This window comes from Herpailurus yagouaroundi, unplaced genomic scaffold (assembly GCF_014898765.1).
Source record: "Herpailurus yagouaroundi ecotype Mexico unplaced genomic scaffold, PumYag 203, whole genome shotgun sequence".
Lineage (NCBI taxonomy): Eukaryota > Metazoa > Chordata > Mammalia > Carnivora > Felidae > Herpailurus > Herpailurus yagouaroundi.
In genome coordinates this window covers 13,968,298-13,989,598 of record NW_024412434.1, presented here as the reverse complement: position 1 = coordinate 13,989,598, position 21,301 = coordinate 13,968,298, and the positions used below count along the sequence as shown (strand labels likewise).

General features: G+C 39.0%; 1 protein-coding gene across 16 annotated transcripts in view; it reads left to right on the top strand.

Moving 5' to 3' along the window:
- The window catches only part of MLLT10 (MLLT10 histone lysine methyltransferase DOT1L cofactor), a 249,725-nt gene extending 230,710 nt beyond the window's left edge, over positions 1-19,015 (top strand). For all 16 annotated transcript variants that reach the window (XM_040451254.1, XM_040451253.1, XM_040451252.1 and 13 more), the window contains 9 exons: positions 1,223-1,340; positions 2,689-2,761; positions 5,816-5,970; positions 7,932-8,120; positions 8,549-8,637; positions 8,769-9,130; positions 10,168-10,264; positions 14,697-14,906; positions 17,199-19,015. In XM_040451254.1, coding sequence (XP_040307188.1) covers positions 1,223-1,340; positions 2,689-2,761; positions 5,816-5,970; positions 7,932-8,120; positions 8,549-8,637; positions 8,769-9,130; positions 10,168-10,264; positions 14,697-14,906; positions 17,199-17,243 — 1,338 coding nt within the window. In that variant the 3' untranslated portion in view covers positions 17,244-19,015. The remainder of the gene's footprint in view (positions 1-1,222; positions 1,341-2,688; positions 2,762-5,815; positions 5,971-7,931; positions 8,121-8,548; positions 8,638-8,768; positions 9,131-10,167; positions 10,265-14,696; positions 14,907-17,198) is intronic.
- Positions 19,016-21,301: the final 2,286 nt, after the last annotated feature.

Genomic DNA, 21,301 nt, shown 5'->3' with positions numbered 1-21,301 from the left:
TACTGTGTCGACATGTCTTGGTCTCCTGTGTGTAGTTAGTTGTACGTGTGGTAGAACATCCCACATCTTTTGTCCTGCGATTACTTAGCCTCTTTATATTCGAGTTGCTTCAAGCCTTTGAAATTCTTTTCCAGAATTCTGTTACGAAATAACTATACAATAATTTCGTTTTATAAAAGGTTAAGTTTGATCTCATTCATGAAAAAGAATAAGAAGTCTGCTTTAAATCTATGGTTATATTAAAGCTGAAAAGTATTGAGGCTAGGAATAGCCTTCTTAGAGTAACAGTATTTTGTGTACAGGAGATTTGCTCCCAGAATGCCACATTTTAAGGTTATAATATTCTTAGAAAGTGGGAGAAAGTATTCACATCAAAGAAGGCATTTTTATTACATTGGATTACGCAAGACTTTGGCCAGCCTCCGTAGCGTCATCTGTTTAAGGGTTCATTTTCCCTTGTTTGGCACAAGGCCCAGTAGAGGCCCTCAGAATTGTGGTTAGCAACATGAATGAATTACAAACTTTGGACCAGCTCTTCAGTTAGTGGAGCTGGCTTCCTGCCAAAAAGACAGTGCCTTATATGGGGTCAGGGCAAAGCTGTGATTCGTTGAGCTCTGCATTGTATAGAAAACATACTTGTGATGCCTGTTTGCTTTCTTTTAAAATAAAAACAAAACAAAACAGAAAAAGCAGCAGGCTTCCAAGTCTATCAAAATAGGAAGTAACAGAATAGTGTGCAGGTTTTACTAATGACAGAGTTAAGCAATGGAAATATAGCTCTGTGTAGTTAAAATACTAAAAGTAGAAATTGGCCCTTTTGACCTCCTTAGCCAGCCTGTGATGTAAGGGACTGAAGCATTTGTTAGACATCTGTTGTCTACCTGCCTTTATTTTGTAAATGGTTTAATAAGATTAAATAATTAGTCATATGTTCACATGGTTACCATGCCACTGGGTTTTGTTAGTGACTAGATACTTTGAAATTAAAGTTAGCGTAGTTAACTTTGAATGTGCCAGTCTTTGTTTTTTTTATTTGGAATTATTTCAAAAAAGTTGAAATGTTGGAATGGTAAAACAAGAAAGAATAAAATTTGCTCTTTAGAAAGTCAGGAATGTCTGCTTATATTCTTAGGTTAGAGAAAACAGTTGCTAGGTCTATTAGGAAAAGCGTGAAGATATTTTCTAATATCATTCATTTATTTTTGTAACTCTTTTCATTTAGGCAAATACCCTATCTGGATCTTCTCTTAGTCAGGCACCATCTCATATGTATGGCAATAGATTAAATCCAAATTCATCAATGGCAGCTCTTATAGTTCAGTCTGAAAACAGTCAAACAGGTAAGTTTTCAAGAATTTTTCAGCTCTCCCCCAGCGTAAATCCCCCCCCCCCCCATCCCTGCCTTTGGCTCATTTTCTTTGAAAAGTCTAAAGGTGTGGTTAATACAGGATTGTGCCCACCCCCCACCCCCAACCAAAAGAGTCACAGTTGGAAGTAAATAGTGTGCGGTGCTGCAAAATAGTGATGTGCTTTTTTTACTGTCTGAAATGTAAATGTTTAAGCAGAGCCATCAGCAGGCAGGAATGCAACAATGTCTCCTGTGACTTTTGTGATTGATGTGTTCAGTTCTCAGTTCTGTGCAATGAAAGTAACATAACACTGGGCTTTTCTGTGAATAGCCTAAACCTTTATTTGCATAATTCATGAAATTGCATTACACAAACTTGGTTAAAAAAAAATCCTGTTAGAGAATTTCTACAGTGTTTAGTAATCCTGTGAATTTTTACCAGTTGACATTTTGTAGCATTTGCCTCTTGTACTGTTTTAATGAGCCACTGGATTTGCTTTGTTTCATTCCATCCTTAAGGATTTGTTGACATGTCCAAGTAGTCATGCCTGTTTGGGGGAAGGGAATGGGTTTAGCAGTTCACCAAGAATGGATCAGTCATGTCTTTACCCTTTCAGGTCAGAGGTTACCTGACTCAGAATAAGGGGAGGACAACCTTGAAAGAGGCCAGATAGGGTGATTTTATAAGGAACTGACTGTAGGGGAGACACAGGTTACTTGTCAAGCAGAGATATTTGGTGTTACCTAAGAATTATTTTGAAGAAATTAATTTTTTCCTTTTAAGTCCAGCATGCTATCTTCCTACTTGTTTTTGTCAATTTAAATATTTAGTGTTATATTTAACTTTATTCTCGGTGTGAGGATCCGTGTAATATGTGTAATTTTAGTTATGGTGTGTGGCTTTATGTCGTACACTATGTATTTGATGACTTGTCTTGGGATGCAAAGTGTTAAAAAATACAAAGCATAAGGATTTGCTGTGATAAGCATACAGATTAGCTGTCCACAGCTGTGATTCATTACTTTAACCGTAGAAATTAAAAGTGGCTGAGGGGAGGGTACTGCAAATGCAAACCACGCTTCTGTGCTGTAAAATTGAAAGGAATGAAAGAACGGAACATAATCCATGGCCTTCTACACCCACAAAAACGTGTAGGGACAACGCCTTACATGCCACAGTTCAGCAATTCTGAACTAGCAACATACTAGATCTACTTTCAGAGTAACTGCAAAGTAGTGGTAAAGGTTTTATGTACGTTTTAGGGAAAATCAGGGCAAGAGCTTAAAACCTCTTATCTAGTGAGAGTCACTTTATCAGCTATGAAATATTTACACTGCAGATCAAGATCTCGGAGACAATGGCCGCAGCCTTGCTGGCAGAGGAAGCTCACCCCGAGGAAGTCTCTCACCGCGGTAAGCGCTGTTTACTCTGCAGAGGCGAGGCAAAGGAGACGTTTGGAGATTTGGAAACTACTTTATCTCCTATCAGAGCACACATTTGTGAGGCTGTAAAAGCATTCTGTAGATAAGAAGCATGTCTGGACAGTCAAGAAAAATGATTCTCAATTAATTTGAATATTAATTTAAACACATGGTTAGACTTTAAGCTTTTAGAAGGACCTACCTTTTCTTAGATTTCCAGTCAATTTGAACTCTCTTGTTTTTATCATTTGTACATTTAGCGACTGGTACCGTTAAATACGTTAATTTGGCTAATTCTTTTTGGTTATGAAATAGTCTTTAAAACCTCTTGAAGCTACCGACTCCAGGCTTTCAACTTAGGGTTCCAGTTTTAGCTCTGTTGTAGGCAATGCACTTGAACCCTTTCATCTCTGGTTCCTAGTTCTTGGGGCTCATTTCTTTTTTTTTTTTTTTTCAACATTTATTTATTTTTGGGACAGAGAGAGACAGAGCATGAACGGGCGAGGGGCAGAGAGAGAGGGAAACACAGAATCGGAAACAGGCTCCAGGCTCTGAGCCATCAGCCCAGAGCCCGATGCGGGGCTCGAACTCACGGACCGCGAGATCGTGACCTGGCTGAAGTCGGACGCTTAACCGACTGTGCCACCCAGGCGATGGGGCTCATTTCTGAATTCCCTCTACTTCTCGGGGCTCCTGGGTAGCTCAGTCGGAAGAGCATGGGACTCTAGATCTTGGGGTCGTAAGTTTGAGCCCTACATTCGGTGTAGAGATGCCTAAAAAAAATAAACTAAATAAAATAAAGTAAAATCCCTCTAGTTCCTAAAATTGTTTGAATCAAAGTATAATAAGTGTTTTACATTCGTTTTGTAAAATTGTCTTAGATATTATCTGAACGAACTTAGGTGCCTTAAATATCTCTGATAGGAGATAAAGAAGTTAGCAGGACACTCTTAGCAAAGTTCTACTGAAATGGTTGAATTTTTCTGAGCACAGTCTAAATGCCCACATCTTCTGTTCTCAGTGGGGAGAATGGCAGAAGGGAATATTGTGCCAGTTTATGGAAAACAGTCGAACTTTAGGCCCTAGCTCTCTTTTTATTAATTATATACAACTTAACTTCTATACCTTCTTCTAGTTTGTTTGCTCTCTCTCTGCTGTCTAATTTTGTAAACTGTGCCTCAAGCATGGTTAGACTGGGTGAGAATGGAGAACAGAAGGAGGGAAAAGCCCATTCTGGAGTCTTTTTTTTTTTTTTTTCAACTATGCAAACTTAAAAATTCTATTAAAAATTAAATTTTTCATGCGATGATACTGTTAGTATCTGTTGTTGTATTGCTGATATATTGGTAAAGTCTGTTAAGGAACATCTTTATCAGTAGATTAGTTCAGTAACGTCGAATTTTGCTATTTTCTAGTGGTACCACTAGGTGTGTCTTTTCCTATAAAATTCTTGGATGACCTAAAAGTAGTAGTATTTTTCATAATTGAGCACTATATAGGAAATGAAATATTTCTTCTTTTGAAACTAGGAATCAGAAGCACACGATAACATCAACCGACTAATTTGTAATTTTATGCTGTGATTACTTCTGTACTATTCTATTATTCTTCTTTTCAAAGTAGAAAACTAGGCGGACTTTTGCTCGTGTGTTTAGTGGAGGAAGCATGTCCATGTTCCCCTCTTAAAATATCCTAGAAACTACCCAGAAATTCTGCGAGATCCCTTAGTGCTATTTTGCTTAGCACAATAGTTCTCAGGTTTTCATTAGCTAAATGGAATTTCCAACAATAAATCATACTAAATTATTTTTAGCATATATTTCCAACTTTATGTTATCCTTTAAAAATCAGCCTGACATGTAATAGCCTAAAGTATCCTGGCATAATGTATTATTTGAAGAGGGATGGTCAACTATATGTAGCATGTGATGTTTATGTGTAGAATAAAAAACCTCATTTGTCTAACTTGTTATTCAAAGAGATTTTTATAGAGAAGCATACTGAGGCAGTGGCAGAACACCGGTGGTTGTTAAGAGACCTGAGTTGTGGCCCCAGCTCTGCCATTTACCGGCCATTACCATTACTTGTCTTTGGACAAGTCTCTAAAGCTCCATCTTGTTTCCTCCTGTAGAAATGGAACCAATAAGCCACGCTTTTGACTCCTCCCTCCCTCCCTCCCTCTCCCTCCCTCTCTTTCTCTCTCTCTCTCTCTCCCTCTCTCTCTCTCTCTCTCGTTGTGACGATCATATGAGATAATTACATGGAAACACTTTGGAAACTCCAAAGCCCTTTACTAATATATTATGTTAGTGTAGAGGCTGGAGACCAGAAATGGGCATGCTTACTAATTTAAGACAAAAAGTGGACGAGAGAACATTATATATTTATCTTAATATAAGTAATATTTGCTTTGAAAGAGTTATTACCATTTGAAGTACAGTTCTAAGACGTTTTAGAAAAATGTGTATAAAGGGCTCAAATAAAAATTTACTTTGGTCTTGCTAATGCTCCTTAATCCTGAAAATACTAGAAAATAAGTATTTTTTTACTTTAAAACAAAGGGTTCCTTCAAAATCATTAAAAATTTCTTTTTACTGATATTTGAGATTCTGTTGATTGTGTATTAAAATGCTTTCTACATTATTATAATTGTACAGTGTTCCTCTGGTGTTTTGCATATTAAAGCAGAATTGTGGAACTCTTCTTTTCTGGCTAATTATTTTAAAGTTTTCTAATACTATCTTTCCCTCCTTTGTCTAAGGCTGTATCGAGTTCTTTTACAGCTTATTTCAGAGATTATTGGTGTTGTGTTTATGTGTTCTAGTGGTTTTTAATTACTGACTCTAGCCAGCTATTTCTGTGATTTTTATAATTTGGGGAGGAAGAATGGTAATTACTCAATTTTAGGGTGGATAATGGTTTTATCATTCTTCCAGCATAGGCAGCCTAGAGTTAGAAAACTTGTACGGGAAACGGGCCAGCATAAGGTAAGAAGCGTAAATGCACTCTCTTTCTGTTTAACCTGAGAGTTAATATTTTCAACAGATCTCCTGTAAGCAGCTTACAGATTCGCTATGATCAACCAGTCAACAGCAGTTTGGAAAATCTGCCTCCAGTAGCAGCCAGCATAGAACAGCTTTTGGAGAGGCAGTGGAGTGAAGGACAGCAGTTTTTATTAGAACAGGGTACTCCTAGTGACAGTAAGTATTCTTTTCATGTCTTTACAGAAAGATAGATGGACAGACAGACAGATGGATGGATGTAACAGACACACTTCATCAGGAGTAGCAGTGAAATTATGAAATATGTTTTCTGTAATATGGTGAGAAAGTATAGAGTGGTGGTTTAATAGGGATTCTACAGTTTTACTACTGGACTTCACTTTACCTGTTCTTAACAATATGATCTTGGGCAAATTTCTTGATGTCAGTATGCTTTAATCTCCCATTTGTAGAATGGGAATAATAATGTACCTATATCATAGTGTTGTTTTGAGGATTAAATGGCATAAAAAATGTGAAGAACATTGCCTAGCTCATAGTAAGCACTTATCTGTTGAGTGGTTATTATTACTCTTTTGAATTAGTTTAACGTTGGTACTTTGTTCTTACCAGTTTTCACATTTTACTAAAACACGTGAGTTACATCTTCTCTTCACTTGTTGGAAGAAAACTTGCTTACCTCTAGAGAATTCATTTTTAAGAATGCATATAGTCAAGTATGGCAAGCTGTCTTCCTAATTTTACAATTTAGATGAGCAAGAATAACGATTACTAAATTACATACAATTTTCATTCATTAAATATTCACTTATTAAGTTGTATCATATATCTGTATCTATACCCATATATATATCTTTGTATACATATTTAGTATTTCCAGTGTTAAGTATTATGGAGGGCCATGGGTGAAAAAAGCCAAAAAAGCAAAGTTCCTGTAAGTGGTAGGTAGCTGGAGAAGCTGGGATAGTGTTAAGGATATATATTTTGGGGGGGGAAAAAATAGATGGTTTTTTATCATTTGGGGATATAAACTTTTGCTGCTTTATTATACTAAAACAAAACATTTTGCTTCTTGTTAGTAGACAAGTGCCATAAATTGTTTTTTGTTTGTTTGTTTGTTTGGGTTTTTTTGTTTTTTGTTTTTTTTTTTGTGAATGGTGCCTTGACAAAAAATGCTAACTGTGAGGAAATTCATGCCGGGATAATCCTTTAAACATGATAGCTGGAGGACAGGTTTAGCTTAGTCTTATTGCATCTCATTTGGGTACACTAAGGGCTTCTTTGTGGGATTTTGAAGAGGAGGGATAAAAGTTAAATCCTTGGGAAATGACCACAGACGGCTGTACCAGTACAGTTGTGTCTTCGGAAGGCCCTGAGGGCATGTTAAACAAACACAACTTTTAATACGTACATAGAACTTTTAAAGCGTCCATCACCCTGGCATAACTACTCTGTGTTGTCAGTTGAGACGTCCGAGTGGTGGGAGGAATCGAAACTGTATTTGAGGTGACGAGGCCGGATGGAAACGGCCTCGTTTACAGACAGCACACGCCTTCCTGTGGGAGTTGGGATGTGGGCTGCGGTGCGCGCACACTGCTCCCTGCTGGGCAACGTGTGCAGCAGCAGCAGGCCGGGCGGCTCGCCCTCGCTGAGCGGAACCGAGCTGCGCGCACGCACTTGCGCTCTTGATTGCGGTGAGGGATATTGGAGGGATTCTTTCCCATCTGAACTACGATTTGAATGAAAGATTGGGGCAGGCACTTCGACTTTGTGATTAGGTTTTTATTTTGGCGAGAATAAAACGTAAACGTCCTATCAGTTTTGTTTGAGAAAGGGAAATTACCTGAACCAGGTGGGCGGATTTTTTTGATACGTGGCAACAAAGTTTCCAGAAGGTATTATCCAGGCCCACTATCCCTTTATGCTTACATACACACACATACATTATGCTGTATTTATTTATTTCCCAATTTATATCTACATATAAATTTAGAAATAAAAGGAAATTTAGAAATAAAACCTAGTAATATAAAAGTGCTTTACAGAATTTCCGCTTTCCTATTTTAACTTATTTCTTAAGTTATTGACACTTAGGTCTGTAAAATACTTAGTCGTGTGTGGGAACTTGTCCTTATTAAAGCCATCCAAATGTTTGCTAGTTTTAGGAATGCTGAAGTCATTACATCAACTTCAAGTTGAAAATCGAAGATTAGAAGAACAGATTAAAAACTTGACAGCCAAAAAAGAACGTCTTCAGTTACTGAATGCACAGCTCTCAGTGCCTTTTCCAACAATAACGACAAATCCTAGCCCATCTCATCAAATGCATGCATTTTCAGCACAGAATGGTAAGTGTGAAATGCTTATTTTGTATCTAAGGGAAAGTAGGATAGACTCTCAATATCTTTTTCATAATAAGTGAATAATAACTGGTTACCAGTTACATGCAGATGGTTAAGAGAAGGAATGATAGCTTATTCTCAGAGAACGTGAAGAATCTGTTAAGTGATCGACTTGAATTTGCTCTGACTTCTTTAGTACATAATTTAACGATAGTAGTTATTTAAATGTGTAGTGATCTCTATTGATTTAAAGCCATAGTCTTCAATAGAGGTATAGATTTTCCCATTTAAACTGGTATTAGAAATAGCAAGACTTAATATTTAAGTGTTTTTAATGTGGGCTTCAGGATAAGCTTTTTAGATAAGCCTTTAATCTTACACATGACGTAATTTAACAGGGTAAATAGGTTTCTTTTTGTCTTTTATTATTCTAGCTCCTACTACTGATTCCTTGAACAGCAGTAAGAGCCCTCATCTGGGAAACAGCTTTTTACCTGATAATTCTCTTCCTGTGTTAAATCAGGTAATTTGGGTGTGGTTAGTTTCTGTGTTTTTCTGATGAACAATAGTAGATCCCATTGAATGGCTTCAAATGATATTACACAGTTCTGCTGTGTTCTTCCACACTTAAGTTTCTGTTCCTTCTTGCATTAGGACTTGACCTCCAGTGGACAGAGCACCAGCAGCTCTTCTGCTCTTTCTACCCCACCTCCCGCTGGGCAGAGTCCAGCGCAGCCGGGCTCAGGCGTTAGCGGAGTTCAGCAGGTCAATGGTGTGACAGTGGGGGCACTGGCTGGTGGAATGCAGACTGTAACATCCACCATTCCTGCAGTGCCTGGAGTGGGTGGAATAATTGGAGCTTTGCCAGGTAACCAACTGGCAATTAATGGCATTGTAGGAGCTTTAAATGGGGTTATTCAGACCCCTGTCACAATATCACAGAACCCTACCCCCCTCACCCACACCACTGTACCACCTAATGCAACACATCCAATGCCAGCCACACTGACTAACAGGTAAGAAACTCCACTTAATTATACTTTGGGTTTTTCCGTGCCACACAGTACTAGTGCTGTCCATGCGTTAGATTGGGAGTTTTAATGTGCTTCTTGTAGATGCAGTCAAAGAAATTAAAATCCAGCAAACTTCTAGGCCAACTGTGTTATTGCGAGAACTGTTTTTGAAACTTAAGTCATTCAGATAAAACAAAATGAAATCACTGTTAGTAGCAAAGCATGAAATATATTCTGTGCGAAAAATTTCATTCTTGATCTGTGTTCTCTCCCCTTGTACCTTCATCCCCTTACGATACCTTCATGTATAATAAATTCCGAAGAAAAACAGTATTGTAATGAGATCACATATGAATATTGATTTCTTAAAATTGAGCTATGCAATTTTGCTAATTTTATAATCAAAGCTTTTGGTACCGGTGAAGGTCAAATATTTATCTTGAATTTCCAGTGAGTGAAACTGTTTCATTGTACTGGCATTTCATTTGACTTCAAAATAGGGAGACTAAAGCCATGTTGTTAACGAACATACTTTTGAGGAATAAATCATTTTAAATGGATTGCAGGGGATACTAGTAAACTATTTCTTCTGGCTCCCTTTTGATTGGTGCTTAATTTTACTGACCATTGGGACCATTAAAAAAAAAAAAGGTTAGGTCAAGTCAATTAGTAGTTGAAATTCTTTCTTTGTTTTACATATGTCTTACTTAGTATGGGTTAAATTCTCCTTAAACAAATAAAAATTATTACATGCATGTTACAAACACATTTAAATTTCTATTCCATAAACTACTTAGTGCCTTCTTGGTTTATAATAAGAAGGAAAACAAAACGTCTCTTGACAATGTGAATTCTTGTTTATCTGTATACAGAGAGAAAGGGAAATAAGATATTTGTGCATGATTTTGTGATCAGAAAGTGTTTAAAACTTTGACTTTGCTAACTTATTGAACGTCAAGTTGTAAAGTTGTCTTTCATTTTACATGTTAAAAACCATTAAAGGTATCTAGTAGAAAGTAAGAATTGTGATCGTTTTTCAGTGCCTCAGGACTAGGATTACTTTCTGACCAGCAAAGACAGATGTATCTTCACCAACAGCAGTTTCAGCAGTTGTTAAATTCTCAGCAGCTCACGCCAGTAAGTTCTGTATTTTGATAATACTTGATTTTTATTAGGAGCAAGTGACCCAAGTTGTAGTAGGCGTTCAGTGTGGGTATAGGTTATCCACTTTGTGAACAGCATTATGGGATGCGTCACCCAAAAACAGTTTGTCTTGCCATTTGGTATAGTCTGTGGTACCTGTGGCGACATTATTACCTATTCATTTACGAATATTAGACCATGTAGCGTGGTCCTCTTGGAGACCATGGTGATGTGATGAGGGCGACTTTGTATTTTCACGGAGTTTCGCTCTGACAGTGGAGATGGACGATAAATACATGTATAGCTTTTGGTAGTGAGGTACTGAGAAGAAAAATAAAGGAAGATGAGGGGACAGAGGAACAGTGGGACGGGGGCCTTTCTACATAAGAGAGTCTTGCCTCTTCGCGTATGTGACTTTTGAGTACAGACCTGAATTAACAGTTGAAGGAGCGTGAATTTGGGGCATGGGTGAATGGAAGGGAGACAGTTGTGAAAGACTGCATGTTTTTTATGTTGTGAACACTAGAAAGGCCGGCATGACTGCAGAATAAGAGAGAGGCTGGTGCAGAGTAAAGGAGGGCCTTGTTTGGCCGTCCGGGGCAGGAAATTTAGATGTTAAGTATGATGAAAAGCCATTCGCGTTTTTTTAAGCTTGTCTATTGTGGAAATTGTCAAATGTGTCAAAATAGTATATAGTGTACTAATCACCTCGTTTTAATAAGTATCTCACCTTTTAAAATCTTGTTGCATATAGCCTCACTTTTCCTTGGAGGATTATTTTAAAGAATTAATTGGAGGATGTGAACAGAATAACAGTGATATAACAATTCACATTTTTAAAAGATCGGCGTAGCTGTTGCGTGGGAGATGGTCTGTATGTGTCGGGAGGGGAGATGGTGGCAAAAGAAGAAACAGGGAGGCTATTGGAGTAGTTCGCAGACAAGATGTAGCGTCGTAGAACAGTGTAAGTAAGGGCAGGCGACTGTCGGGGATTGTGTATTTTGAAGATAGAACCAACAAGACTTGTTTGTCAGACATTCAAGGTAAAGAGGAGTCCTAAACAGTTGGGTGTTGAGTCTTCCTGAGATTTGGAAGACTCGGAGGAGCAGCAGGTTTTGCCGAGAAAACGGAAGTTCGGTTACAGGCAGGCCGAGTTTGCCACGGGTGTTTAGATGTTCAGGTGAGATGTGGACTGGACAGTTGTAGGAGTCTGGAGTCCAAGGAAAGGATGCAGAAATATAAATATCTGAACAAAGGTAAGACTCAAGTTGTGTAAAATGTTTCTGGGAGGACAAGAACTGACCACTGGATTTGGCTGTCTAGAGGTTTTTGGCAGTTGTGCTTTTGGTGAGAAGTAAACGTGGAATAGGTGTCTTGAAGAAGAGAGGAAGAATTGACCAAGATTGGAAGTGTGTGTGTGTGCCGGGGGGGGAGGAGGGTGTGCCTGGCTGGCTCACTTGGTAGAGCATATGACTGCTGATCTTGGGGTTGTAAGTTCGAGCCCCGTGTTGGGTGTAGAGATTTACTTAAAGACAAAGTGTTTAAAAAAAGAAAAAAAAAGATTGGAAGTGTGTGGCTCACATGCAAGGAACTCTGACTGGCCCTGTGCAGTCATAAACTTAAAGCGAGACGGGGTTAGATGTGGTCAGTGACTCTGTCCAGCTCTATTTCCTTAGCGTACTTCATTGAGTTGGACTGCTTGGAGAATGCACTATTTAATTAACTCAGAATTTTAGCCTTTGTTTGTAATTTTTTTCTAAAATGTATCTACTGCCTGGGTGGAGTGGGGGTGGTGCCTGGGTGGCTCAGTCACTTAAGTGTCAGACTCTTGATCTCAGCTCAGGTCTTGATCTTGGATTTGTGAGTTCAGGCCCCGCTGTGGGCTCTGTGCTACGCGTGAAGCCTACTTAAAAAGAAAAAAGTGGGGCGCCCGGGTGGTTCAGTCAGTTAAGCGTCTGACTTCGGCTCAGGTCATGATCTCCCAGTTCCTGGGTTTGAGCCCTGCATTGGGCTCTGCACTGACAGTGCAGAGCCTGCTTGGGATTCTCTCTCTCCCCCTCTCACTCTCTGCCCCTCCCCCACTTGCTCATGCACACTCTATCTCAAAGTAAATAAACTTAAAAACATATTTTTAAATCTTCTTTAAAAAATTAAAATCTTTGAAAATAAAATGTATCTACCCACTTTTTGCTTTAGTCAAAAATATATTGAAAATACTTGTTTTGATTCTGGATCATCATTTTCACTGTTACTGTTCTTACGGTGGTAAAAAGAGAGATCGTATATAAATTCTTCTTTAATGGCTGCACTAAATTGTGGCCTCGTTTTCTTACCTCTTTCTCATCTTAATGTGAAGTACTAAAATTCAGTTTTTTGGGGGTTCTTCCTGTTCATCAAGATTATAATAGTCTCATTTCTAGAACATGGTTGATTAGGAGGTTTTGGCAACTGTTGCTTAGAGGCCACAAGAACCGAAGTGGTTTAAACCCTACCTTTTCTTTGTCGGCCAAGGTTGTGGGGTGACGTTTGTTCCTTTACAGGCATCGCGCTTTGTTTTAAGGCATACTTGCTTCTCTCATTTTAAGAAAAACTCTTGCTTGGCCACTCCCCAGCCCCACCAACTGCTGCCCCGTTTTTCTGCTTCCCAGAATGGCCTTCGTCCCGCTAAGTCCAGTGGGCAGTGTCGTTCTTCTTCCTACTTGGTCGGGCAACAGCATTTGACGGAGTTGATCACTCCCTGCTCCTTGCAAACTTTCTTCCCTTAGCCTTCGGGATACCACATTATCTCGGTGTTCTTCCTACCTAACCACTCATTCCTTTTCAGCCTCCTTTCCTGGGTCCTCCTCCTCTTCACCTCAGCCTCTCAGTTTTAGACTATCCTAGATTTCAGTGATCTCCTCCTCCAGTCAAAGAACTTAAATCCCATCCTGCATTCCCCGCTTGAAATATGTGTGCATGTTCCCTCGTCAGCCCAGGCCCCTCTCTGGAACTTCAGACTCCTGTATCCAGCTGCTTATTTGAGATCTCCACTTGGGTATTTTAACGGACATTTCAAGCATAACACGTCCAACACTGCACTGCTGATCTGTTACAAACCTGCTCCACCCATAGTTTTGCCTACCTTAGCCAAAGCCAGCACCGTACCTGTAGCTGCTCCAGCCAAAAACCTTGCAGTCCTCCTTCATTCTTGTCTGATGCCTCACATTGAATCCATCAAGAAGTCCCAAGTCAGACTGCATCCCTCCTCGGCTTCCCATATTCCTCTGAGAAGAAGCCAGAGTGTTCACGGCCTACCACCGTGAGGCCCACATTTCCCACGTGTCCTACTTGTGCACTTGTCTCTTGCCTGCCCCCGGGCCCCTGGCTGTTCCCTGATCACACTGGGTATACCCCCACACCGCCCCTTAGCACTGGCTGCTTCATCGGCCTAGAAGTCCCCTCCCTTCCCCCAAACCCACGTAGCGAATTCCCTCCTTGCCTCCCAAGTCCTTGTCTAAGTGCGAACTGCCCTGACCAGTGTGTTTCAGACTTTCACCCCTGCTGTACTGTCTTACCCTCCTGTTTACCCGGATCCTTACCGATAATCACATGGTAACATTTTTGTTTGTCTCTCCCTCTTCCCCCCACCAGGCTGAGACACAGAGGGCAGAGATTTTTTCCCCCCACTGATATGTCTCAAAACATTGGCTGGCACATAGTAAAACACTCAAGAAATAAAATACATATTTGCTGCAAAGAATAGTCTCATAACTACAGCAAGAGAGGACTCTCTGTTGACATGAATGAGAAATTGGAAAGTGTCTTTAGGTTCCCAGAATTGAGAATGAGAATGGCCCACCTTCTGAACTCAGATCCAGATAACTTGTGACTTCTAGGCTGCTGCTGCCCTTCATTATCATGGATAACCTAATTTGAATAGAGATCTCCTATATTGGTTTGCCCTGTTTTGAAAATACGCCATTCGCTAATAATACAGACATTTTATAGCAGATGGTTATTACCTAGTGCAGTGTATTTTTCTGGATGAGATACTCGTTTTCTTTCTTAGTAGTATGAATGTGACCTCTATTTAAATATCTAGTATTATTGGGGCGCCTGGGTGGCGCAGTCGGTTAAGCGGCCGACTTCAGCCAGGTCACGATCTCGCGGTCCGGGAGTTTGAGCCCCGCGTCGGGCTCTGGGCTGATGGCTCAGAGCCTGGAACCTGTTTCCGATTCTGTGTCTCCCTGTCTCTCTGCCCCTCCCCCGTTCATGCTCTGTCTCTCTCTGTCCCAAAAATAAAATAAATAAACGTTGGGGGGAAAATAAATAAATAAATAAATATCTAGTATTATCTAATGTAAAGAAGAAAACAGAAAGTCAGGCTTCACTGCCTGCTGAATTCTGTGTCCGGGAACTCATCTTGTCGCACGTGTTCTTCCCTAAGGAACAACATCAGGCCCTTCTGTATCAGTTGATGCAACAGCACCACCACCAGCAGCACCACCAGCCTGAGCTACAGCAGCTCCAGATGCCTGGGCCCACGCAAATACCGATCAACAACCTGCTCGCGGGCACCCAGGCGCCGCCGCTTCACCCCGCAACCACCAACCCCTTCCTCACCATCCACGGCGACGGTGCAAGTCAGAAAGTAACGGTAAGTGTCTTTGCTTTATTCTGTCTCGTGGAATTAGGAAAAGAATTGTATTGATTAATCAGAGATGACTGTCTCTAGTTTTCCTCTTACTGTTTTTTAGACGTATTATTCCCCTGATAATTTCATCTTAAAACCAGTTGTTTCAGCAGCTGGCCAGTGTAAACATGAAGGACCCAAGCCAGTTTCTGTGTCCCCTGAGTATATTGGTTTAAATTTGTGCATATGGTTTGAAGGACGTTTTATAATTTAGCAATTTGAAAATGAAAATGTATTTTAGCTATGTAGTAAGTGGTATGGGACAGTCCATTCAAAAGTTAATAGTTGGGGTTTTTTGAGGATCTCTGTCTAATTAATCTGTAATTATAAAACCAGTCTAGATAATTTTGGAATATTTTTATTATTTTGCTTTAAAGTACTTTCTAAAACTGAATTATATTTATAATAAGATTAATGCATAAATTTTAGGGCACTCCAGTTACTCTGCCAGATGAATTTTAAAAAGAAAGTAAACATAATCACACTTGTAATGGAATTTAAATTTTTTATTAATTTCCTTTAACTGACAGCATCTTACCCTTTCACCGTACACATGAAGATAAATTAAAAATAAATGCAGGGACAGTGTACTGTCCATATAGCAGCACACATTTTGAGGCTGTTTCTCTCTGTTAATTCCCCCCTTCAATCAGGTCTACTTTACTGGAGTATAAATGTTTCCCCCCTAAATTCGAGTTCAGGGCAGAGCCGTGTTAGAGGAAGGATATTGGGATAGAGAATGGAGACTGGACGTCAGGAAAAGGAAGAAGGGAAACAATGAGGTGGGACACTTGGCAGATAACGGTGTGGAAAGTCACCATGTTTGCTCTTTTCTGTCACTTTGAAAGCTTGCTGTTTACTGTGTTGTTCGTCCTCAGAAGCTTTAGTTTGTCTTTAGTGAACAAGAGTTGGTTCAAAATCCAGGTTTATTGGTTGTCATCAGCTCTTCGGTGCCTTTGCCCCACTGTTTCTCTGACTTCCTGATGGTGAATACTGTCATTATCACAAACCTAGTCACCTCTCCAGTGTTTCCCAGACGTGGGAAATTTCAGTGATTCTGTATTCATGTAGGAACTTCTTACACCGTTTTTCTCCTTTCTCAATTTTTTCTTGTGTTAAAAAAGAAAATTACGGGTTTACCCTGAAGGTAGTGGGAGTTCAGTGCCACTGTTAACCACTGCAACAAAGCAAATACTGTAACAATAACAAAGTGAGTCAAATGAATTGTTTTGCTCCCAGGGCATATAAAAATTACACTGTACCGTAGTCTGTGTGCGGCAGCATTATGTCTAAGAGAACAAAGTACATACCTTAAATCGAAACTGCTTTTCATTGCTGAAAAAGTGCTAACATCTGAGCTTTCGGCAAGTTGTAATCACTGATCACAGACCCCCTTGACGATTATAATAATAATGAGAAAGTTTGAAATACTGCAAGAATTACTAAAATGTGGCATAGAGATACGAACTGAGCAAATGCTGTTGGAAAATAGCAGCAACAGACTTGGTTGACACAAGGTTGCCACAGACCTTCAGTTTGGGGGGGGGGTGCAATAAAGCGAAGCGCAACAAAACGAGGTGCGCGTGGATTTATAAGCTGCCCTTTCCTGAGTTGTACCGGGATGCATTTTCTAATGGAATGCATATTTTAATGGAAAAGCTTTTGGTTTTAAAATAATGGAAAACCACAATAGTAAATAAGGAAAATAAGCAGTATGACCTAATGGGAGAAAAGCAAGGCTGGGAAATAATATTTCTGAGTACCCTACTCTGTGTTATAATGTTATCTCTGTTATAGATACAATAGTATATGTGATTTCAGTCTTTGAAGACTTTAAAATTTTTTTATAGATAGTAAAAAGGAGACTCAAAGAGATTAAAGCTTAAGGGACAAATAGGACATGTGGGAGCAGAACTATGACTTTCTTAGTTCATTTTCTACAACACCATGTTACTACTTTTGTGGAAAAAGTCAATTTGGGGGATGATATTTACATCCGTTCTCTACTTCTGACCTTCAGGTGGGCACTTCTGTCTTTGTGCCCTGCTGAAGTTAATATAAAGCAGCCAATAATGTTTATCAGTAAATTCATGTCTTTATATTGTGCGGAGAAGTAGTCATGCCAACTTGTAGAAGATTGGAATAACCATATGTACCACCATTTATCTCAGTTTTAATCCCAGTTTAAGAGAAGGTTACCTCAAGTGTGGGCCACAAATTCGTTTAGCTAATGCCTTTGATTTTGTTTAACTGCAGAGACTTAGTGATAAAACTGGGCCTGTCACTCAAGAGAAAAGTTGACACTTGAGAAACCTCTAGAAATTGCCTCTCCTGCTGCTCTAGCACTTGATCTGGCTGCCATTGCAGCCCTCCTACACCTATGAAGAAATGCGACAAGAAATGAACTGCACAGCAAAGGATTAATTGCCACAAGGACATTCTTGTAAGGCTTTGATTAATTTTCTTGTTGCTTTGTTGCACTGAAATGGAATTTCCATGCCCCCCATCCCTCAACCCAGATTTTTTTGAACTTTGAGAAAAAAATTTAATAACTAACTTTTGTCAATGAAATAATTTACATGCAATGAATTTATCAACCTAAGAGAAATTTAATATAGTTGGTGCACAACTCATTTTGTTATAAATTGGAGAGATGAACAGCAAAACTAAAGACGTGTTCCATTATAAACTTTGATTTTGTTGTACAAGTTGGAATATGAAATACAGTCTTTTGTTTGGGTTACAGTATGCTTGCTCTGTGAGTCCGATCTTAAGACAGATTTTAAGGAACTGTCCCAATTTCTTCTATTGGAGTTTTCTTGGTTAAATATTGCAAATTAATAGGTCATCAACTGAGGCTTGGCAATCTTTGTTCTAAAAATTTTCTTTATGTTGGGATTTGGCCAATTTTGGTAATCAAGGTAGGCTGGTAATGTCTGCTTCTGCTAAAGGTAATTTTCTTTTGCTAAACACTTTTTTTTTTTTTTTTAAAGTGCTTAGACCTACTCGTGTTTTAAAGTTTAACTACTCATATTTTGAGTTAAGTGAGTTCTAAGGCTGCTGGGGGAACCAGATCAATTCAAAGTGAAAGATTTCTTTCAGAAAGAGGGGCCACTCTGGAAACTGCTGGCAGGGTTTGGCCTGAATCAAGTGCCTGTTCGTACCTCCGTTGTGTTGAAACGGCTCTGGACAGCCGAGCCTGCAGCGTCGTCAGTCCTGTGAGTAGTGGGAGCAGTCGGTGCCGCACAGCAGCCTTCCCCGTGCTTCTGCCTTGATTGAAAACTTTCTATGCCACTGTAGATAGCTCAGGCAAAACTATTACCTGGGTGTTTATCCACTAATGAGTCACAAGAAAAATGAGTGGATTTGGTAAGGTTTTTAGTTTATTTTTTTTACTTTGTTTTTGTTGTTGTTGTTGTTGTTGTTGTTAGTTTAAACAACTTCCCGTTTACTGACAGTGATTTCAAACAGACCGAACAACTGCAGTTCCTGAAACAGGTGAAATCTGTATTTACAGTCCTTACACTTGGGGTAGCCACGCCCCTGGGGTGACGGTATGGCAGAGTAGAAATTAAACAATTGGGGATGTAATCACTGAACTGTTCTCAAATGTGTGAATTATTAGTGGAAAAGACCCAGCTGTAATTAGACCTCCACTGTGTACTTAGCTGGAAGAACATGTTAATTCTGCAATATGTCTCTTGGTTAAACATTGCACAGTTCTTACCTCATTTCTGTAAATAAGGTTTTGTGAATCTGTTTTGTATTGTGAAAAATTCATAACATTGATATTTTGATTTGTAATATTTCTAATTGGTAGATTTAATTGAAAAGTAAAATTAATTTATTTTTATATGTTCAGGGGAATTTTAAAGAAAGTCAAATCTTTTGTAGATAATTAAAAAAATCGGTGTGGTTTATTTTACTTATTTAACCCACTGGTTGTTATTCTGTAACAATTTGTATAAATGGTAAATTTTGAATGTGTTGTTATTTTACCTAGATGTAAAATTCCACATGTATTAAAGAAAATGTACAAAGTTTTTGTTAATAAAATTTAATAATGTTTATAACTCTGTGTCATTTCCTTTTCCCAGTTTTATTAAGATATAATTGACATACAGTACTGGGTAAGCTCCAGGTATACAGTACAATAACTTGACTTCTATGTATTGTGAAATGATCACCACAATAAATTTAGTTACCATCTGTCGTCTCCTGCAGGCACAAAAATAAGAGAACGAAAACAGTTTTGTCTTTGTGATTAGAACTCTTAGTATTTACTCTCTTAACGACTTTCACGTGGTCCTGCCGTAGTGTTAACTGTCATCGTGCTGTGCAGTACCTCCCTGGTACTGATTTATTCTAGACAAATTGGACATTTTTACCTTTTGACCACATTCATCCAATTCTCTCATCCAAGCCCCTTCCTCTGGTAACCACAAATCTGATCTTTATGAGTTAGTTTGTCTATCGCTCTCTCACTCTTGGGCTCTTTTTTAATAGATTGTAGATGCCATGTATGAGATCATGCAGTATTTCTCTATGTCTGTCTGGCTTATTTCACTTAGCATAATGCCCTCAAATTCCATCCATGAGTCACAAACAGCAGGATTTCCTTCTTCCTTATGGTTGAGTACTATTCCATGTTATATGTGTGTAATATACATATTTCATACCATGTGTGTGTGTGTGGGGGGGGAGAGACAGAGAGAGAGAGAGATTGAGAGAGAGAGAGAGAGAGAGAGAGAGAGAGAGAGTATACCACAGCCTCTTTATCCATTCACCTGTCAATGGACACTTGGGTTGTTTCCATGTCTTGGCTTTTGTGACTAATGCTCAGTGAACATGGGGTGCAGAAAGCTCTTTGACATAGTGTTTTTGTTTCCTTTAGATACGTTACCAAAGGTAGGAATGCTGAATCATATGGTGGTTCTATTTTTAACTTTTGAGGAACCTCCATCCTGTTCTTCACAGTGGCTGCACCATTTTACAGTCCCACCAACAGTGCACAAGGGTTTCCTGTTCTCCATTTCCTCACCAGCATTTGTTACCTCTTGTCTTCTTAATGATGGCCATTCTAACAGGTGTGAGGCGATATCTTGTTACGGTTTTGTTTTGAATTTCCCTGTTAATTAGTGATGTTGAGGACTTTCTTATGTACCTGTTGGCCACGTGTATCTTTGGAAAAATGTCTGTTTGGGTCCTTTACCTGTTTTTAAAATTGGATTATTTGGGTTTTTAGTGTGTGTGTGTGCGCGCGCGCGCACACGTGCACGTGTGTTTTGAGTGGTATGAGTTCTTTATATATTTTGGATATTAACTCCTTATCTGGTATGTGGTTTGCAAATCCCATTTCATAGGTCTTTCCATTTTGCTGATGGTTTCTTTTGCTGTGCAGAAGCTTTTTAATTTGACAGAGTCTCACATACTTATTTTTTATTTTGTTGCTTGTGCTTTGGGTTTCATACCCAAAAAATCATTGCCAAGACCCATGTCCAGGAGTTTTTTTCCCTATGTTTTCTTCTAGGAGTTTTACAGTTTCAAGTCTTACATTTAAGTGTTTAATTCATTTCAAGTTAATTCTTGTGAGTTGTGTAAGATAGGCATTCAGTTTCACTCTTTTACATGCGACTGTCCAGTTTCCCCAGCGCTGGGCATTATTGAAGAGACTGTCTTGTCTTTATTGAGTATTCTTGGCTCCTTTGTGAAATACTAGTTGACCATACATGCATAGATTTATTTCTGGGCTCTTGATTCTGGTCCATTAGTCTATGTATCTGTTTTTAGGCCAATCAGACTGTTTTAATAACTATGGCTTAATAATGTAGCTTGAAATCAGGAAGTGTGATGCTTCCCACTTTGTTCTTTCTCAAGATTACTTTGGCTGCTCAGGGGCCTTTGTGGTTAAATACAGATTTTAGAATTGTTTTTTTTTTCCTACTTCCATAAAAAATGCCGTTGGAATCTTGATACGGATTACACCGATTCTATATATGGTGGTTGGGTAGTAGGACATTTTAACAATATTCTTCCAATCCGTGAATGTGGGATACCTTTCCCTTTATTTGTGTCTTCAATTTCTTTCATCACTGTAGTTTGCAGGTTAGAGATCTTTTACTTCCTTCATTAAGTTTATGCCTAAGTATTTCCTTGTTTTTGATGCTGTTGTAAATAGGATCATTTTCTTTATTTCTTTTTCAGAGAATTCATTGTTACTGTATAGAAATACTACTAATTTTTGTATGTTAATTTTGTATCCTTAACTTTATTGAATTCATTGATTTGGTCTGTTTTTGGTGGAGTCTAGGATTTTCAATACTAGGTTGAATAGGGGTGGTGAGAGTGGGCATCTTTGT